This window comes from Cheilinus undulatus, linkage group 20 (assembly GCF_018320785.1).
Source record: "Cheilinus undulatus linkage group 20, ASM1832078v1, whole genome shotgun sequence".
Lineage (NCBI taxonomy): Eukaryota > Metazoa > Chordata > Actinopteri > Labriformes > Labridae > Cheilinus > Cheilinus undulatus.
In genome coordinates this window covers 14,900,993-14,916,400 of record NC_054884.1, presented here as the reverse complement: position 1 = coordinate 14,916,400, position 15,408 = coordinate 14,900,993, and the positions used below count along the sequence as shown (strand labels likewise).

General features: G+C 37.6%; 1 protein-coding gene across 1 annotated transcript in view; it reads left to right on the top strand.

Moving 5' to 3' along the window:
* Positions 1-15,408, top strand: part of ace (angiotensin I converting enzyme (peptidyl-dipeptidase A) 1) — a 36,103-nt gene that overhangs the window by 7,922 nt on the left and 12,773 nt on the right. The window contains exons 4-16 of the mRNA XM_041815557.1: positions 595-738; positions 826-1,017; positions 2,086-2,183; positions 2,272-2,441; positions 2,976-3,199; positions 3,315-3,459; positions 5,532-5,630; positions 6,156-6,278; positions 6,364-6,569; positions 7,141-7,277; positions 7,782-7,940; positions 10,383-10,470; positions 10,608-10,751. Coding sequence (XP_041671491.1) covers positions 595-738; positions 826-1,017; positions 2,086-2,183; positions 2,272-2,441; positions 2,976-3,199; positions 3,315-3,459; positions 5,532-5,630; positions 6,156-6,278; positions 6,364-6,569; positions 7,141-7,277; positions 7,782-7,940; positions 10,383-10,470; positions 10,608-10,751 — 1,929 coding nt within the window. The remainder of the gene's footprint in view (positions 1-594; positions 739-825; positions 1,018-2,085; positions 2,184-2,271; positions 2,442-2,975; positions 3,200-3,314; positions 3,460-5,531; positions 5,631-6,155; positions 6,279-6,363; positions 6,570-7,140; positions 7,278-7,781; positions 7,941-10,382; positions 10,471-10,607; positions 10,752-15,408) is intronic.

Below are 15,408 nucleotides of genomic sequence, written 5' to 3'. Positions count from 1 at the left end.
TTTAACAAATTAAAGCAGTAAATTTACAAGAACTAGAAAAGCACTCAGAGAGCTCAGACCTCCACCATTAGCCCTATCTCTCAATAGTACAGAATCCTTTAAAAAATTCCTGCATCCAGACAGTGATCCGGATCACTCCCAAAATCTAATCAGTTCTTCCTTATGCCATTTCTGACATTTCCTGAAAATTTCATCAAAATCTGTTCATAACTTTTTGAGTTATGTTGCCAACAAACAAACTAACAAACTAAGTAACAAACCAACAAACCCTGCCAATCACATAACCTCCTTGGCGGAGGTAATGAGGTTGTAACTTTAATTTGTAAACTTATCAAAAATTCATTTGTGTTAAATTACAACTTTATTAAACATTCAGAAAGATAGGACTTCATCCTCTCTGTATTACAACTTTTTCTTTTACAATTTTATTTTAATAAATATAAAATCTTAATCTTTGACTTTCTTCTTTTAACTTTAATGTAATGAATTTGAAGAGACAGTTTATTTTTTACCTTGATTTTTTGTATGTTACATGGTCCGGTACTCTCCTATACACTGCCCTTCATATTTCCCACTTTTTATTATTTTTTACAGACCTCACAGAAATCATGGCTACCTCGAGGAGCTACAAGAGGCTGCTGTTTGCATGGGAGGGCTGGCACAATGCATCAGGTGTCCCTCTGAAGGAGTTTTACCCCAGGTTTGTGGAGCTCAGCAACAAAGCCTCTCAAGCTGATGGTAAGAGTCTCTGTTTGACATTGAAAGCACAGAGTTTATAATGGATGAAGAAGACATGCTAAAGCGTGTTATTTTTTCCCTTTTTAGGATTTGCAGACACTGGAGCTGACTGGCGCTCTTGGTACGAGACGGAAACCTTCGAGCAAGACATAGAGGATCTCTACAGGACTATCGAACCGCTCTACCAGAATCTGCACGCCTTTGTGCGCCGTCAGCTCTACAACCAGTACGGCCCAAAATACATCAATCTTAAAGGACCGATTCCAGCCCACCTGCTAGGTACAACTTAATTTCTTTATCCTGCCTCCAAACAGAGTCTACTGGCAAAATGATGAATATTTACTTTATATCATTAGAGACTTTATAAAAAGTTATTAGCATATGGGGAAAGTGTTTTTTTTCTTCCTTTACTTGCTGGAGGATAAAAAGATTTGTTTGTGAAGGCAAAGTAGTGTCTTAGAAATTAAATCTGTATTTTATAAGTAGACATTTTAAATCTGTAAGTATGTGGATCTAGTTTATGAAGGCAAAAGTAGCAGTTGTCATTAAAACTGTTGCCTCCACTGAACTTTTCAGAGTAGAAAAAGGCAAAACAGTCAAGATAAGCCTCCTGACAGTTACAGTGTCCCTGCTCATCGATGATAGGCATTCCCCTAACTATGCACATTTTTTTAAAGTCTTTTGCTTAATAAAATGAAAATGAATGAGTTGCAAAAAAAAATCACCCACTGAATATTATGCAGCAATACAGAAATAAACAACTGTCACCAAATTAATGTTTTTAATCAGGCTTTTAACATGTTTATTTCTGCTATTAATGCTTTAATATTGGCTTTAATGATGATTCCTCAGCTTTTGAAGCTAGCCTCAAGTGGTCATTTGAGGAACTGCTTTTTTTTTTTGCATTTTGCTTGTTCAACAAAACTAGCCAAAACCATAAATATTCGGTTGACTCAGGCAAATATTTAAGTATTTTCTGCATTTTTTTAAGGCTCTCTATCTTAATAAATCAGTCTGACAGTATCCAACAAGCCATTAGGCAGGCTTTGTCATTGTTTGTTCATAAATAAACTAAAGTTCAAGATTTCAAACAAAAAACCTCACTCTTTCAGATATACACATTTTTTAAAAGTCAGACAAAAGTTTCATGCCCAGCCCATGCCATAATTTTTCTCACAGTCCCTAACACTCACTGTGATTCTTTAATTAAGTCTTGGAAAACTGTCAGATTTAATCATTCTTGTGCTGATCTCATTACTGTGAACGAGACATTTCCTATGGTGCCTTGGAGCCAAGTATCCCATATCGAGTATTGTTGCTTAAGTGTGTTTTCTTCCTCACTCTCAGGAAATATGTGGGCCCAGACCTGGAACAATATTTATAGTATGATGATCCCGTTTCCTGGCAAACCCAACATGGATGTGACGAAAGAAATGGTCGATCAAGTGAGTGTGGGGGAAAGATTTTTCTAGAAAGATGGGCTTTATAAAAGGAAAAATAATAAATTCTGACCTCTCTCTTCCCTTTTCTCAGGGCTATGATGCCATTCGCATGTTTCGTGTGGCTGAGGAGTTCTTCACATCTTTGGGTTTGGAGGAAATGCCTGAGGAGTTCTGGAACGGGTCCATGCTGGTGAAACCAGAAGGTCGAGAGGTCGTGTGCCACGCGTCTGCATGGGACTTTTACAACCGCAAAGACTTCAGGTAAAATGCATTGATTTAGCTAAAAGTAAGATATTGAGCGAGCTGTACTTCTACTTTGTTCATTTCAAAAATATGGGCAGAAAATGATAAAAGTAATATTGCACTAGTTTTTAAAGCCTCTGTGTGGAAATTTGAGCTTATTACAAAACAGAATATTATCAGTGCTGTATGGCCTATAAAAGCAAACAAGACCATCAGCAAGAAGATTGATTTTTTTAACAGGATTTTTTTTTTTTTAATTTTCAACCTCCTGGTAGGCTTTACAAAGCTTAACTTGGAGTTTAAAGCTTGTTTATAACTGAGGAGTAAATAGTTTTTAATGATTTTTTTACTCTTACAAGTGTTTAAAAAGCTTGAATGTTGATACACAAATCTAAATTCAACCAAAAAGTCAAACCCTTAATGTATTGGTACATTTACAGCATGATGCTCCACATATTCCACACAAGTCAGTCCAAATACAGTCCATACTAGATATATATACTAGAAAATACAAAGTCATTAATGGCTCATATGAGTGTTTGCTACTCTTAGGATCAAGCAGTGCACCACCGTGACAATGGAGCAGCTCTTCACTGTGCACCATGAGATGGGTCACGTCCAGTATTACCTGCAGTACAAAGACCAGCCTGTGGGCTACCGCCGTGGAGCAAACCCTGGTTTCCATGAGGCTATTGGAGATGTTTTGTCGCTTTCTGTTTCCACACCAAAACATCTGCACACAATTGGTCTGCTGGACAACGTGACCTCTGATTATGGTAAAGAAATCAACATATATCTGCATATCTGCCTCTCAAATATTCTCACACAAACATTATTAAGTATCTGTCATTAAGAGTAAGTCATTTAAACTTGAATTCGTTGTGTTTCCAGAAACGGACATCAACTACCTGTTAAAGATGGCTCTGGAGAAGATAGCTTTCCTTCCTTTTGGCTACCTCATTGATCAGTGGAGATGGGGTGTGTTTAGCGGACAAACGCCTCCAAAACGCTACAACCCTGATTGGTGGTACCTCAGGTATGCTATGAAACATTTTACTATCAAGGAATGGTCTAACTTTTTATGAAATCAGAGTATAAACTTTTTACTGTATAACAAATCTCATAGTACATAAAATACCTAGTTAGCTATAGTTAGTTCAACAACTGAAAACAACTTAAAAATATCTTTGAATAAACAAACAATAAATCAGTGTTTTACAGGGTTTAAATGTCACACCACTTTTTATTGAATGCACAAGCCTAATACTATGCTACAAATATGAAATTAAAACAATCTGGGTTTTCTCTTCTCCCAACAAACCATGAATGCTAGCTGTTTTGTAGCAACTAAGCTACTTAGCTTACATGAGCCCAACCTTCGCTGGGGTAGTAAACAAGTCCTGAACAAAGTTAATGTTGATTTAGCAGCTTGTCAGCAAATAATGCTTAGTTTACGCATCGCATTAATTGCTAGCATTAGCACTGAATACAGGTCTAAATTGGTCAGTTTTTTGAGGTTCTTTTTTGTCGACAACCAGTGAAACATGTTATCTGCTCAATGCTCAATAGTTGTCAATAGCTAGCTAATGTAATGTGTTACATTTTCACAGTAGGGGTGGGGCAAAATATCAAGATGACAACATTATTCAAGGCTAATGACATGGTTTAGGGTAACATGAATAAAGTGAAATTGCTCAAAGCAGAATATGAGATTTGAAAGAAATACAGCTGATAATGTTAGGGTGTAAAGACATGACAGGATGAAGCCTAAGAGTTAAAACTTAGACCAGTTCGCAGTGAATGGACACATTTATCTTGCACTTTACCTAATAAGAGACAATTTATGTTTTTCAGTGAAAGTGAGAATAAAAGATGCTTGTTGAGGTTGCCAAATCCCTAAATACATTTAAAACATTGGTTCTATACTTACATTCAGTTAACAAGGTAACATGATGTATCATATTTTTTGTTTTGCCATGTACAAGTAATCATAGGAACATATCGTAATCACTTATGTCATATCATTAAATATCATATTATTTATTGTGTCATGTCATATCATATCGTATACTATTGTACATACATACCGTGTCATGTTATATTCTATCGTAATGTCTAGTCTGGTGTCATATCTTATGATTTTGTGTCATTTTGAGTTGTATCTTATTGTATTTCATGGTCTGGATTTGTATCGTTTTGTAATGTTTTGTATTGTAACATCTCGTATTTTATCCTTTGGTTTCCTTTTGTATTATCATACCGTATTGAATGGCACCCTAGCATTGTATCGTATCGTGTCATTTTGTTTCATATTCAATTGTATTGTCTTGTGTCTTTTTCTATCATATTATATTGTTTGGTCTGGTATCATATTGCGTTGTGTCATATTGCATAGCATTGTATCATGCAGTATCATATCGAAATCATATCAGAATCATATCCTATTGAATCAAATCCCAGTATCATATCAGTATTGTTACTGTATCATATCATACTGTATGTTATGGTATGGTATCATGACATTTTATCTTTTTAGTATCATATTGTAAGCTGGCTGTGAGTTAGCCTTCTACTGTCACCAACTTTTTACATTGAGATATTCTTCGAGTTCATGCTTGTGTCAAAAACAATATAGTAAGAGTAGTGGTAACGGTCTAAATCAGTAAAACAGTTAAGAATGATTTCAAACCTCTGCCAAAGTTTTTATGCATGTTCCTAGAGTGGCTCACCACTGTGAACTACCAATTTGTTAACAATGTTTATGGACTTTTGAATTGAAAAACTGTTCTGGCTGCTTTCTCTTTGCTTTCCTTCAATGACATCAATATCTGATGAGACTGAGCAACAGCTGATCAAATCCAGCTGTTTTGTTGTAACAGCAGAACACTGTGGTTATACTGGCTTGTATTCATACTGAAGTATAATCATGAACTGATGAGTTCCTGGAAAAAGCCACACGAGTCCAGATGACAGTTTTTTGGAAACATCAAACTCCCAAAGATATAAAAGCTAAATCTTTACAAGCTGATTAACTTTCCAAAAACGAAGGTCTCAGTTATGCAACCTGTGTTCATGTGTTCTAAATCTGACTTTTATTTGTTTTTAAAGGACAAAATATCAAGGTATCTGCCCACCCACAAAGCGTACGGAGGAGCACTTTGATGCTGGGGCCAAATACCACATCCCTGGAAACACACCTTACATCAGGTAGCATTCCGTTCCAACACCACTACCACGTGTAGCTCCCACAAAAAAGAGATACAGACATTACTTTTTCACATTTCACTTTTGACTGCATGTATGGTGATAACTTAAGTTACACAGAACAAAGAAATCAAAGCTTTTGTGTTGCTTTAGCTCTATTTTAGAGCACAGTCACTAAAGAACATGTTGATGTGTGTATTTGCCTGCATTCATGTATGTAAGCACCAGGAAAATACACGAATTATGTAAAATGTATGACCACAAAAGAACAGCCAGTGGTCTGGGAATTGAGGTATTTCATGCTGAAACCTGGACTGAATTACAGGCTCTGGATGTGACTTGAACAATTCAATAACATACAGTAACAGAAAACAAAGGAAGTAGACTCTTTAAAAGAGCCTCTGACCTCAGATGTTTTCTTTGACATCATTTCTTACCTCACATCTCATTCTAATAGTAATTTTTATGTTTTTTTTTTAGCTGTTATGTTGCATAATTGTAATCCAAAGAATTTGTTACCCCCTGCAGATACTTTGTCAGCTTCATCTTGCAGTTCCAGCTTCATGAAAAACTGTGTGAGGCAGCCAAGCACACGGGTCCTCTGCACACATGTGACATCTACCGCTCAGCCGAAGCAGGGGCCATTTTACAGTATGTGATCTGATTGTAAGGAGCAGGAATTGTGTTTTATTTATCGAAGCAGTGAATTTAAAATGCATCTATATTGTCATTCTAGGAAAATCCTCCAGGCTGGCTCCTCCAAACCTTGGCCTGAGGTGCTACAGGAGGCTATCGGCACCAACAAGATGGATGCTTCCTCACTGATGAAATACTTTCAACCTATTATTGACTGGCTGGCTGAACAAAATGTGAATGAGACTTTGGGTTGGCCTGACTATAATTGGGTACCACCTATTCCTGAAGGCTATCCTGAGGATATTGGTAAGAGGGAATTTAAAGCGCACCTAACAATTCAGTCCACAGCTTACTATGTAATTTAGGATTCTATAATTTCATAATAATTATTATTAATTCGGAGTCTTTCAAACTCAGAATTTCTGAGTTTAAAAAGCCATAAATTAACTAGAAAAAAAAATCATATTTCTCAGTTTGAAAAGTTGTGCATATTAATATTATACGACAAAAATCTCAAGTCAAAATAAGCCACATTGTAAAGTAAAACCTTTACAAGAAACCAAATTGACAGTGTTTTGATAGGGCTAAGGAACAAAGGTTGGGAGCTCCTAGTCAAGGGGAACCTGCCGTTAAACTGCAGTTTTTGCACGTCTGCATTGGTTTCATTTATTAATTATAGAGGTTGCCACTCAGCAAAAAGACATAATATTACAGTTTCATTTAGATTTAAATCACACATCCTAAAAAGCCAAAACCTGTTAGTACTAAACATTCAGACTCCAGTTATGATGTGTTTTATTTTTCGATAAGATTGAATAATATCTTTCTTCAATGTATGCATTCTTCAGCTTTTTTTGCCATGTTCTCCTAACCCTAGACAAGAATACTGATGAGCTTGATGCAAAGAAATTTCTGGATGAGTACAACAGCACAGCTGAGGTTGTATGGAACGCCTACACTGAGGCCTCCTGGAAGTACAACACAGACATCAACGAAGCCAACAAGCAGGCCATGGTGAGACCCTCAGCTTTACCTTCTCTACCTTCTCCTGATTATGAAACAGACTGAAATGAATATTGATGTCTCTGTATGACCTTCGAAAGCAAGTGAGACTACCAGTGAGATGATTGATTATAGCTGTACTGCTATTATTAATGCCTGGAACCACAGCTGCAGGGTAGGTGTCAGATGAAGTGACTGACAGCATGCTTGAACTATCACTATTGAAAAAAACATCTTTGCCAAAACAAGTCCGCTCACGGTAGCTTTGTTAAGTATGGTCTATACTCAGTCAAATGTTTAGAGCTGTGGCATGTTTAGGGAATTTTGTGTGAGGTCAGGGAATTAGTAACTAAATGAGTCGATAAGTGACTGCTCAGTCCATGTTTCAAGGTTTGCTTTATCACCTATGTACCTACTGTATTTGTTCTCGTTCTGACCATCAGTCCAATAACAGCCCATCCCTCTATAAATCTTGCTAAAAGACAATGATGTGAGTTTTTTATCACTCTTCTTTAGCTGGAGAAGAACCTGGAGATGTCAGCTCACACCCTGAAATACGGACAGAAGGCCCGTCAATACGACACCACTGACTTCCAGGACCCCTCAGTCAAACGCATCATGAAGAAACTCAGCGACATTGAGAGGGCCGCACTGCCCTCTGATCAGCTGGAAGAGGTATGAGAGAAAAGACATTTTGGACTGACAGTTATTTATTGAGCACAGTGATAAAAACATTGAACTTGTTATATTAAATCAAAGTTGTCAGTTGAAATAATAGAAAGGAAACCAGATATAGAGGTTTTTGCCATTACTGTTTACTATCAGTTTGAGTGCAAGAGAGCCTAAATCAATACAACAATGAGCCGTCATGGAAGAATAGCCACAAGCTGGACATTTCTTTCTCTTAAGGCTTATTTTTTTTAAGTTACTAGCTCTTCCTAAAGGACACATGCTAGCAGTGAATAAGCTAACGGGATCTGTCCAATGAGAGAACTATGAAAACACAAAACTGTGTATCCAAAACTATTTATCAGTTCACTCAGGTGCATTAATAAGTCAAACTCAGGATGAGAAGCTCAAGGATGGATGATAGGTAGCTATGTGCTCCAGTATAAACAACAGGAAATTCTATAATCCCTTTAATTTCACAGCTTCATTATTGTTTAGTGAATAATGAAAACTGAGAAAGAGAGAGATCAATGAGAGAAATAGAGAAATGTTTATAAACACTAGTAGCAGTGGTCGTGGTTGTAGTAATTAATAGTGCACCTAAAATGTATGACCTTAGAACAAAATAGTTGCCATAGCAACATGTTGTTTGTCATGGAATCTTTAAATACTTGCATATTCAGTTCAAGTCATTCCAAACAACTTAATTAATTCCCCCTGGGGCAATTGCTTTAAGCTGCTTGTACTTAAAGAAAAACATAGATTAAAAACAGTGTCAAACAGACAGCTTTAACCTGGTAGATATTAGCCCAGTGGACAAATTCACAAGATTGATAGGGGTGTTGTTGGTGGTTTTGACTAAATGCCTCAGTGGCACACCCTACACAGTCTCTTACAGTGCCTGTAAAAAATATTTGCCCCATTGGATGTTTTACCCTTTTATTGATTATATAAATCAATCATGGTCAATATAATTGGACTTTTCTTAACAAAAAAACAACTCTTTAGTGTCAATATGAAAACAGATTTCTACAAAGTACCGTCAATGAAATTAAAGTCGATTAGGTAAAAATTTGTAATAGAAAATAAGTGACTACATAAATATTCACCCCCTTTAAAGTGACTGACCTAATTCAACAGAGGTCCAGTCAATCGGTGCTAGTAGTCTCCCTATTAGTGAAATGGGGATCACCTAAATGCAGTGAACGTGTCTTAAGTGATTGTAGTATAAAGACAGCTGTGTTTGGAATGGTTAATTGGTATTCTCACGGCTTTATGGCAGAGTGGTAAAGAAAATGTTGAAAAAAGTCTTGACTAGAGTTCACCAAAAGGCATGTTGGAGACTCCATGGTCAAGCAGAAGGAAGTTCTTTGGTCTAATGAGACCAAAATGATGCTTTTAGGACATCAGACAAAAAGATTTCTTTTTGGTGGAAACCAAGCACTGCACATCACCACAAACGCACCATTCCCACTGTGAAACAAAGTGGTGGCAGCATCATGCTGTGGGGATGCTTCTTGGCAGCTGGCGCTGGAAAGCTTTTAAAGTTTGAGGGTAAAATAAATGTGGCAAAATACAGGACAATCCTGGAGGACAATTTTATTCAGTCTGCAAGAAAACTTTGACTTGAGGGAAGATTTGTTTTCCAGCAAGGCAACAACCTGAAGCATACAAGCAAAAGCTACACAGAAATGGTTTAAAGACAACAAAGTTAATGTTCTGGAGGGGATGAGTCAAAGCCCAGACCTCAATCCAATAGTGAAAATGTGGCTGGACTTGTAAAGAGCTGTTCATGCCTGATCACCATTCAAACTGTCAGAGCTTGCATCCAAGGGGGGTGATGTGTTTGACAGGTGCCCTAAATCTGGATCATTAACTCAGCAGGTAGTCAGACATTTTAAATTTTTGGTGAGAATTTTTTTTTGCCAATTTTAGTGTAGATTTGGTAAAGACCTTGAGGAATAAAATGTTTTAGCTGTAATCTTCATCTCACTGATATAAAAAAAAGCTGTAAGTCAAAATAAGTATGTCAAAAAGGTCGCGGTTTAAAAAGTAGGACAAGATAGGCAAATAGTCCTGAATTGTTTTAAAACCTGTTTCTCTACTTGAGAGCAACTTGACAAGAGCCAGCTGCCAGGAATCTGTTAGCTTGTATGCTTGTTTGTTTAGCTTTTTACAAACTCAGACTCGCCTTGTGAAGGGGGAGACTTTTCAGAGTCATAAAAACTCAGAACTTGCACCATTTTAAGGCTTGTTTGTAAGAAATACATACTATTGATGATAATAAATTCAACCATTTGCAGTGATGATCACATTCACCTGTTAAAGGGAGACCTATTCATGCTGTCATTATTTTGCAGCCTGTTAAAAGTTTTCATCATCAAATCACGAATATAAATTTCTGTCATATTTAACATGATCTAACACGTGCATATCTTTGCCTTTTAGTACAACAACCTTCTTTCCACCATGGAGACTAAGTACAGTGTGGCTGAAGTCTGCAGGAAAAATGGGACGTGTCACCCACTGGATCCAGGTTAGACAATAGAATATACCTGGTTTTAAAATAACAAAAAACAAAAAACAAAAAACAAAAAAACAAAAAACAAAAAAAAAACAATCTAGCATATGAGTAAAAAGTCCGGTAACTGCTTGTTATATTCTTGGTTTCAGATCTCCAGAGGATCATGGCAGAGTCTAGAGATTATGATGAATTGTTGTTTGCCTGGAAAGGGTGGAGAGATGCAGCCGGCAAAGTGATTCGTCAGGATTACAAAAGATATGTGGAACTGGCCAACAAAGCTGCAACGCTCAATGGTATGATCTTAAACATGGCTAAACATGCACCTTTTTATATTTTTAAACTCCCTTCCTTGAGCAAAGACAGTTGTCTGGGGTTAGCAATACTATTTAATCTTTAGGCTTTCATAATGTAATATTGAGTTTAATTCAATTTTAAGTATTTTTTTTTCTTTTAAAAAGGCTAGTTGCTGTTTTGAAGCAGATTTTAGCAGATTTTCACCCATAAATTTGGTTTTACTCTGTTTTCCAATAATAATCAGTAATTTCAAGTTGTTTTATTCTAAACCTCAAATTAATAACCCTTTATCTCAAGTTGAAAATGTTTTTTTTCCATTATTAGGAGGGAATTTCTCAAGAGAAGCACCAAAAATAACTTTTTTATCATGCAATGACTGAATACACTGAATGAATGCATGTCATCTTAGGGCTTTCATAATTTTCACATTTGCTCAATACATGTATATGCTGTTTTACAGAGAGTTGGGTGACTCAAATCTGACACCACATTCATGTCATCATGGATAGGGAAAGGCTAAATTGTATATACAACGATTGGAGCTAGCTGTTAGTTTAGCTTAGCATAGCACAAATGCAAGAAGGCAATACACAAAAGCATGTAATTGTGATAACTTCACCAAAACTAGCTTTCCAAAACCCCTAGAACAGACTATCTGTCCTGATTATATCTTGTTTATTATAAGCTAGCTTGAATCCGATCTGAGATGTTTCTAGCCCTAACTAAACGTACTACCTACTTTTGTAGAGGTAAGCTAGCAGTTTTCCCTAGTTTCTGGTTTTTGTGCTAAAATAAGTCCACTAGCTGCATGAAATTGGTTGCATTTCCTTGTCAGACTCTATATTTTTGCCAGCATTTGACTTTGATAAATTAACCTGATAGCTAGCAAAAACTAAATACCAAATGTAAGCCTATTTTAGCTTCCTCTGTTAGCCTTAAACTAGCCACTTAGGATGGTTTCAGTTCCAAAGGCTCAACAACAAGCTATTCAGAGTTTGAGGACTACACAAACAGACAAGATGACTTCAAAGGGAGTTTGTAATGTTTCAGAAAGATTGGTAGAAGGTGTAGGATTTAGCAGTGATATCATTTGCATACAACAATTTAAAGTTGGCAAAGTAAACACTTGTTAGGCAAATTTTTTATATAGTTTGTATTTTAAGGCTTTTAAAAATTTTATTGACTCTGCCAAGGAAGTTATGTGATCGGGTGGGTTTGTTTGTTTAGCTACATTACTCAAAATGGTGTAGACGGATTTTGATGACATTTTCAGGAAATGTCAGAAATGGGATAAGGAAGAACTGATTCAATTTTGGGACTGATCTGGATCACCATCTGGACCCAAGAATTTTTTAAAGGATTCTGTACTATTGGCAGATAGGGCTAATGGCGGAGGTCTGCGCTGTTACCACTTTACACCAGGAGATGGTGGACATGTGTAACTTCAATCCCAGCAGCAGTTTTTGAGTGTGTTTCTATTCAAAGTTTTGGAGTTTATAGAGTTTGAAAGACCATGTCCAGTCGAGGAGACGAGTCGGAGCGTAACAGAGAGAAAGACAGCGAATTGTAGCGAGAATACTCACAATGCTGGGAGGAATAGAGGAATATTCATCCTCTGCCATGACTTTCAGTCTGGTGAGACTATGGGTGCATCTGTTGGTACCCGTAGTGAGGCCAATGCTTTGCCTCGCTGTGTTTCCACCCCACTGGGGAGGGAGTAATCAGCGAATGCTGTGGCAGGGGGATATGGGGACGGATCCAGGAATTTTGTAAAGGATTCGTCACTATTGGGAGATAGGGCTAACGGCAGAGGTCTGCGCTCTCCGAGTGCTTTTCTAGTTTTGTTATTATTTTTATTATGTCTTCATGCTTGTCTTTAGCACTTTGGGGTACTTCAAGTGCTCTGTACTAGTGGTTTTCAAACTGGGGGTCATGACCCTTTAGGAATCACCAGTGGGTGTGGGGGGGCATGGAAAATAGGAACATAGATGGATTAAAAATGGAACAAAAATCATTGAAAATAATAATTTGTGACACGAAGGGCTCTAATTTTGTGGCGCAGCGCAGGGTGGCAGAGCGTGGCGCACCCCGCGCAGTGGTAATTTCGTCCGGCGCACCACCGTGCACCCAATTTGGCAATGTGGTAGACCAGGCTGCACCGAGATGGGTGTGGCGGTGCACCAGGGGGAGGTGTCGACAGATTTAGCTTGGCACAGTGAAAATTTTGTGCCAAAACAATGCGGGGAAGGTGCACTGAAAGCCCGCCAGCTCCAACCTGGTCTATTCTCAGTGCAGGTGAAGCGCGCCCGGTGCAGTGGTAATTTGGCTGACAGGTGCGCAGTGCGCACACGTCACCAAAACCTCACTGGCAGGTTTCAAGAGTGTCAGGCACATTTCAATGCAATAAACAATCACAGCAACCACTATTTAATGTAACCGTCTGAACCAGCATATACATTTGTATCTATATAAATTATCCTGTCACATCTGATGTCAGATCGAAGATGTTTGTCACGCGAAATTAAAACTCAACCTGATGGCAGCTGGGAGTGATAAAAACTAACGAGTTCACATCTCTCAGCCAACCACAAACAGCCACAGCATCTGATACGGCGTATATATACGGCTTCTCTCACCTCATGAAATTCAAAAGAAAAGAAAAAAGAGAGAGACGCTCGCTGAATAAATGTAAGTCAGTCGGTGTCTTAAGGATTTACCAGTGATTGCCCATATTTCTCTGTTTTAATCTTTATTCTTAACGAGATCTAAAAAGATGGAGTACATTATTGCAAGGAGGATGAGGAGGAGATACCGGGAGAGAATATATCACCAAAGGTTCTCCTATTTGGCGATGACAGAGCAGGAATGCAGGTGGATCACAGGCATGATGCCTGGATTAGCCTGCTGCTGTGTTTAATGTAATTGTCACTTAATTTTGTACTCCTATTCATGACACAGGAACAGATTACATCTGTCCCACGAGGTGGTCCACATGGTGATGCACATCATGGCCTCTGATGTGCAGCCCGGTGGCCACTGTGTGCCTTCTTTGCTCTTACAGCTTTTTTTTGGCCCTTCTCCTTACATCATTGAACCATTTTTTTTTACATTGGGCAGCGATTCTCAGAATATCTGGGCAAACTTTATTGACAGTATTAGTAACTTTCTCCCAGGCAGTTTTTGCATCATCAGCCCGTGGAGGTCTGTTAGCATTACCATATATTCTGGTACTGCGAGCTTGGACCTCCCAGACCAGCACATCAGTTTCCTCCTGGGAGAAGTTTGGCTGCCTGGAGCTGCTGCTGCTGTTTTCATCCATGGTGGTGGCGAGGTGAAATTGGCACTGCGCCTTGCCCGCAGCGCATTTAAAGGCAAGGAGAGGCGTTCATTGGATTGGTGAAGATTACACTCGGCTGTGTTAAACCCATTCATGCCTTCTGTCCTCCCTCTTTGCCACTTGCACTGGTGGGAGGGACGGAGGCATGGGTGCGCCGCGCTGCACCGGACTGCGCCGTGCATGAAAATTGCAAAAAGCCTTGGACACACCCCGCCTGCGCCTGGTCTACGAAAATAGAGCCCTATATGTATTTTTTGGGGTTTTAATAATCACTACATATTACAATCTGTTCTGTTTGTTTGTTTGTTGTTTGTTTGGCAATCCTTCAATTTAAAATAACAGAAACCACTCTAGCCAATCAGGATTAAGCAGCCACTGTGAAGGACATGAATATGTCAGAAAGTTGCAACACCACTGAGAAGTTAACTAATTCCTACCTTCTCTGAAAGGTGCAGTGTGTAATATTTAGCCTAGTAGTATTAAGCAGAACAAACTTGGTTAAAATCAAAAACAATATTTATAAGTAGGCCTATTTAAATTAGGGTTAAATATCCTGAAAATAAAATAAAAATAAGTATTTTATTCAAACATAGGAAGGGTTCCCTTATGAACCACTGAGAAGTTAACTAATTCCTACCTTCTCTGAAAGGTGCAGTGTGTAATATTTAGCCTAGGAGTATTAAGCAGAACAAACTTGGTTAAAATCAAAAACAATATTTATAAGTAGGCCTATTTAAATTAGGGTTAAATATCCTGAAAATTAAAAAAAATAAGTATTTTATTCAAACATAGGAAGGGTTCCCTTATGAACTCTGTCATCTTGGATTTTTGCATGTTTCTACAGTACCACAGAGGGGATCCAATCACAGATACAAATTCATTTAAAATTCCACTGGTTGCCACAATTGTCACCAGAATTGAGAATTGCAATCTAGAATCTGATTGTTAGATGTTGCTAATACCCCCAATTTTACACACTGTACCTTTAAAATGGAAAGATGTTTGCAGGCTTGTCTACAAAAGTAACAACCACAGAAAACAACAAATTATCTCAAACTAATCAGTATTAATCTATATTGATAAAGTGTTGCTTTACTGTTATAAGATTGGCTGTGATATGACATATTGAATATGATAAATGAATATATATTATATACAATTAATATTAATATTATATTACAGATATTTGTTACAACAAAGACATAGAGTGAATGAATAATAAGACTTAATATGTTGATAAAATATGGAATTATATGAAGAAACTGTCGATTTAATTTTCCATATATATTTTGTCTTAATGCACAAGGAATTCAGGGAAT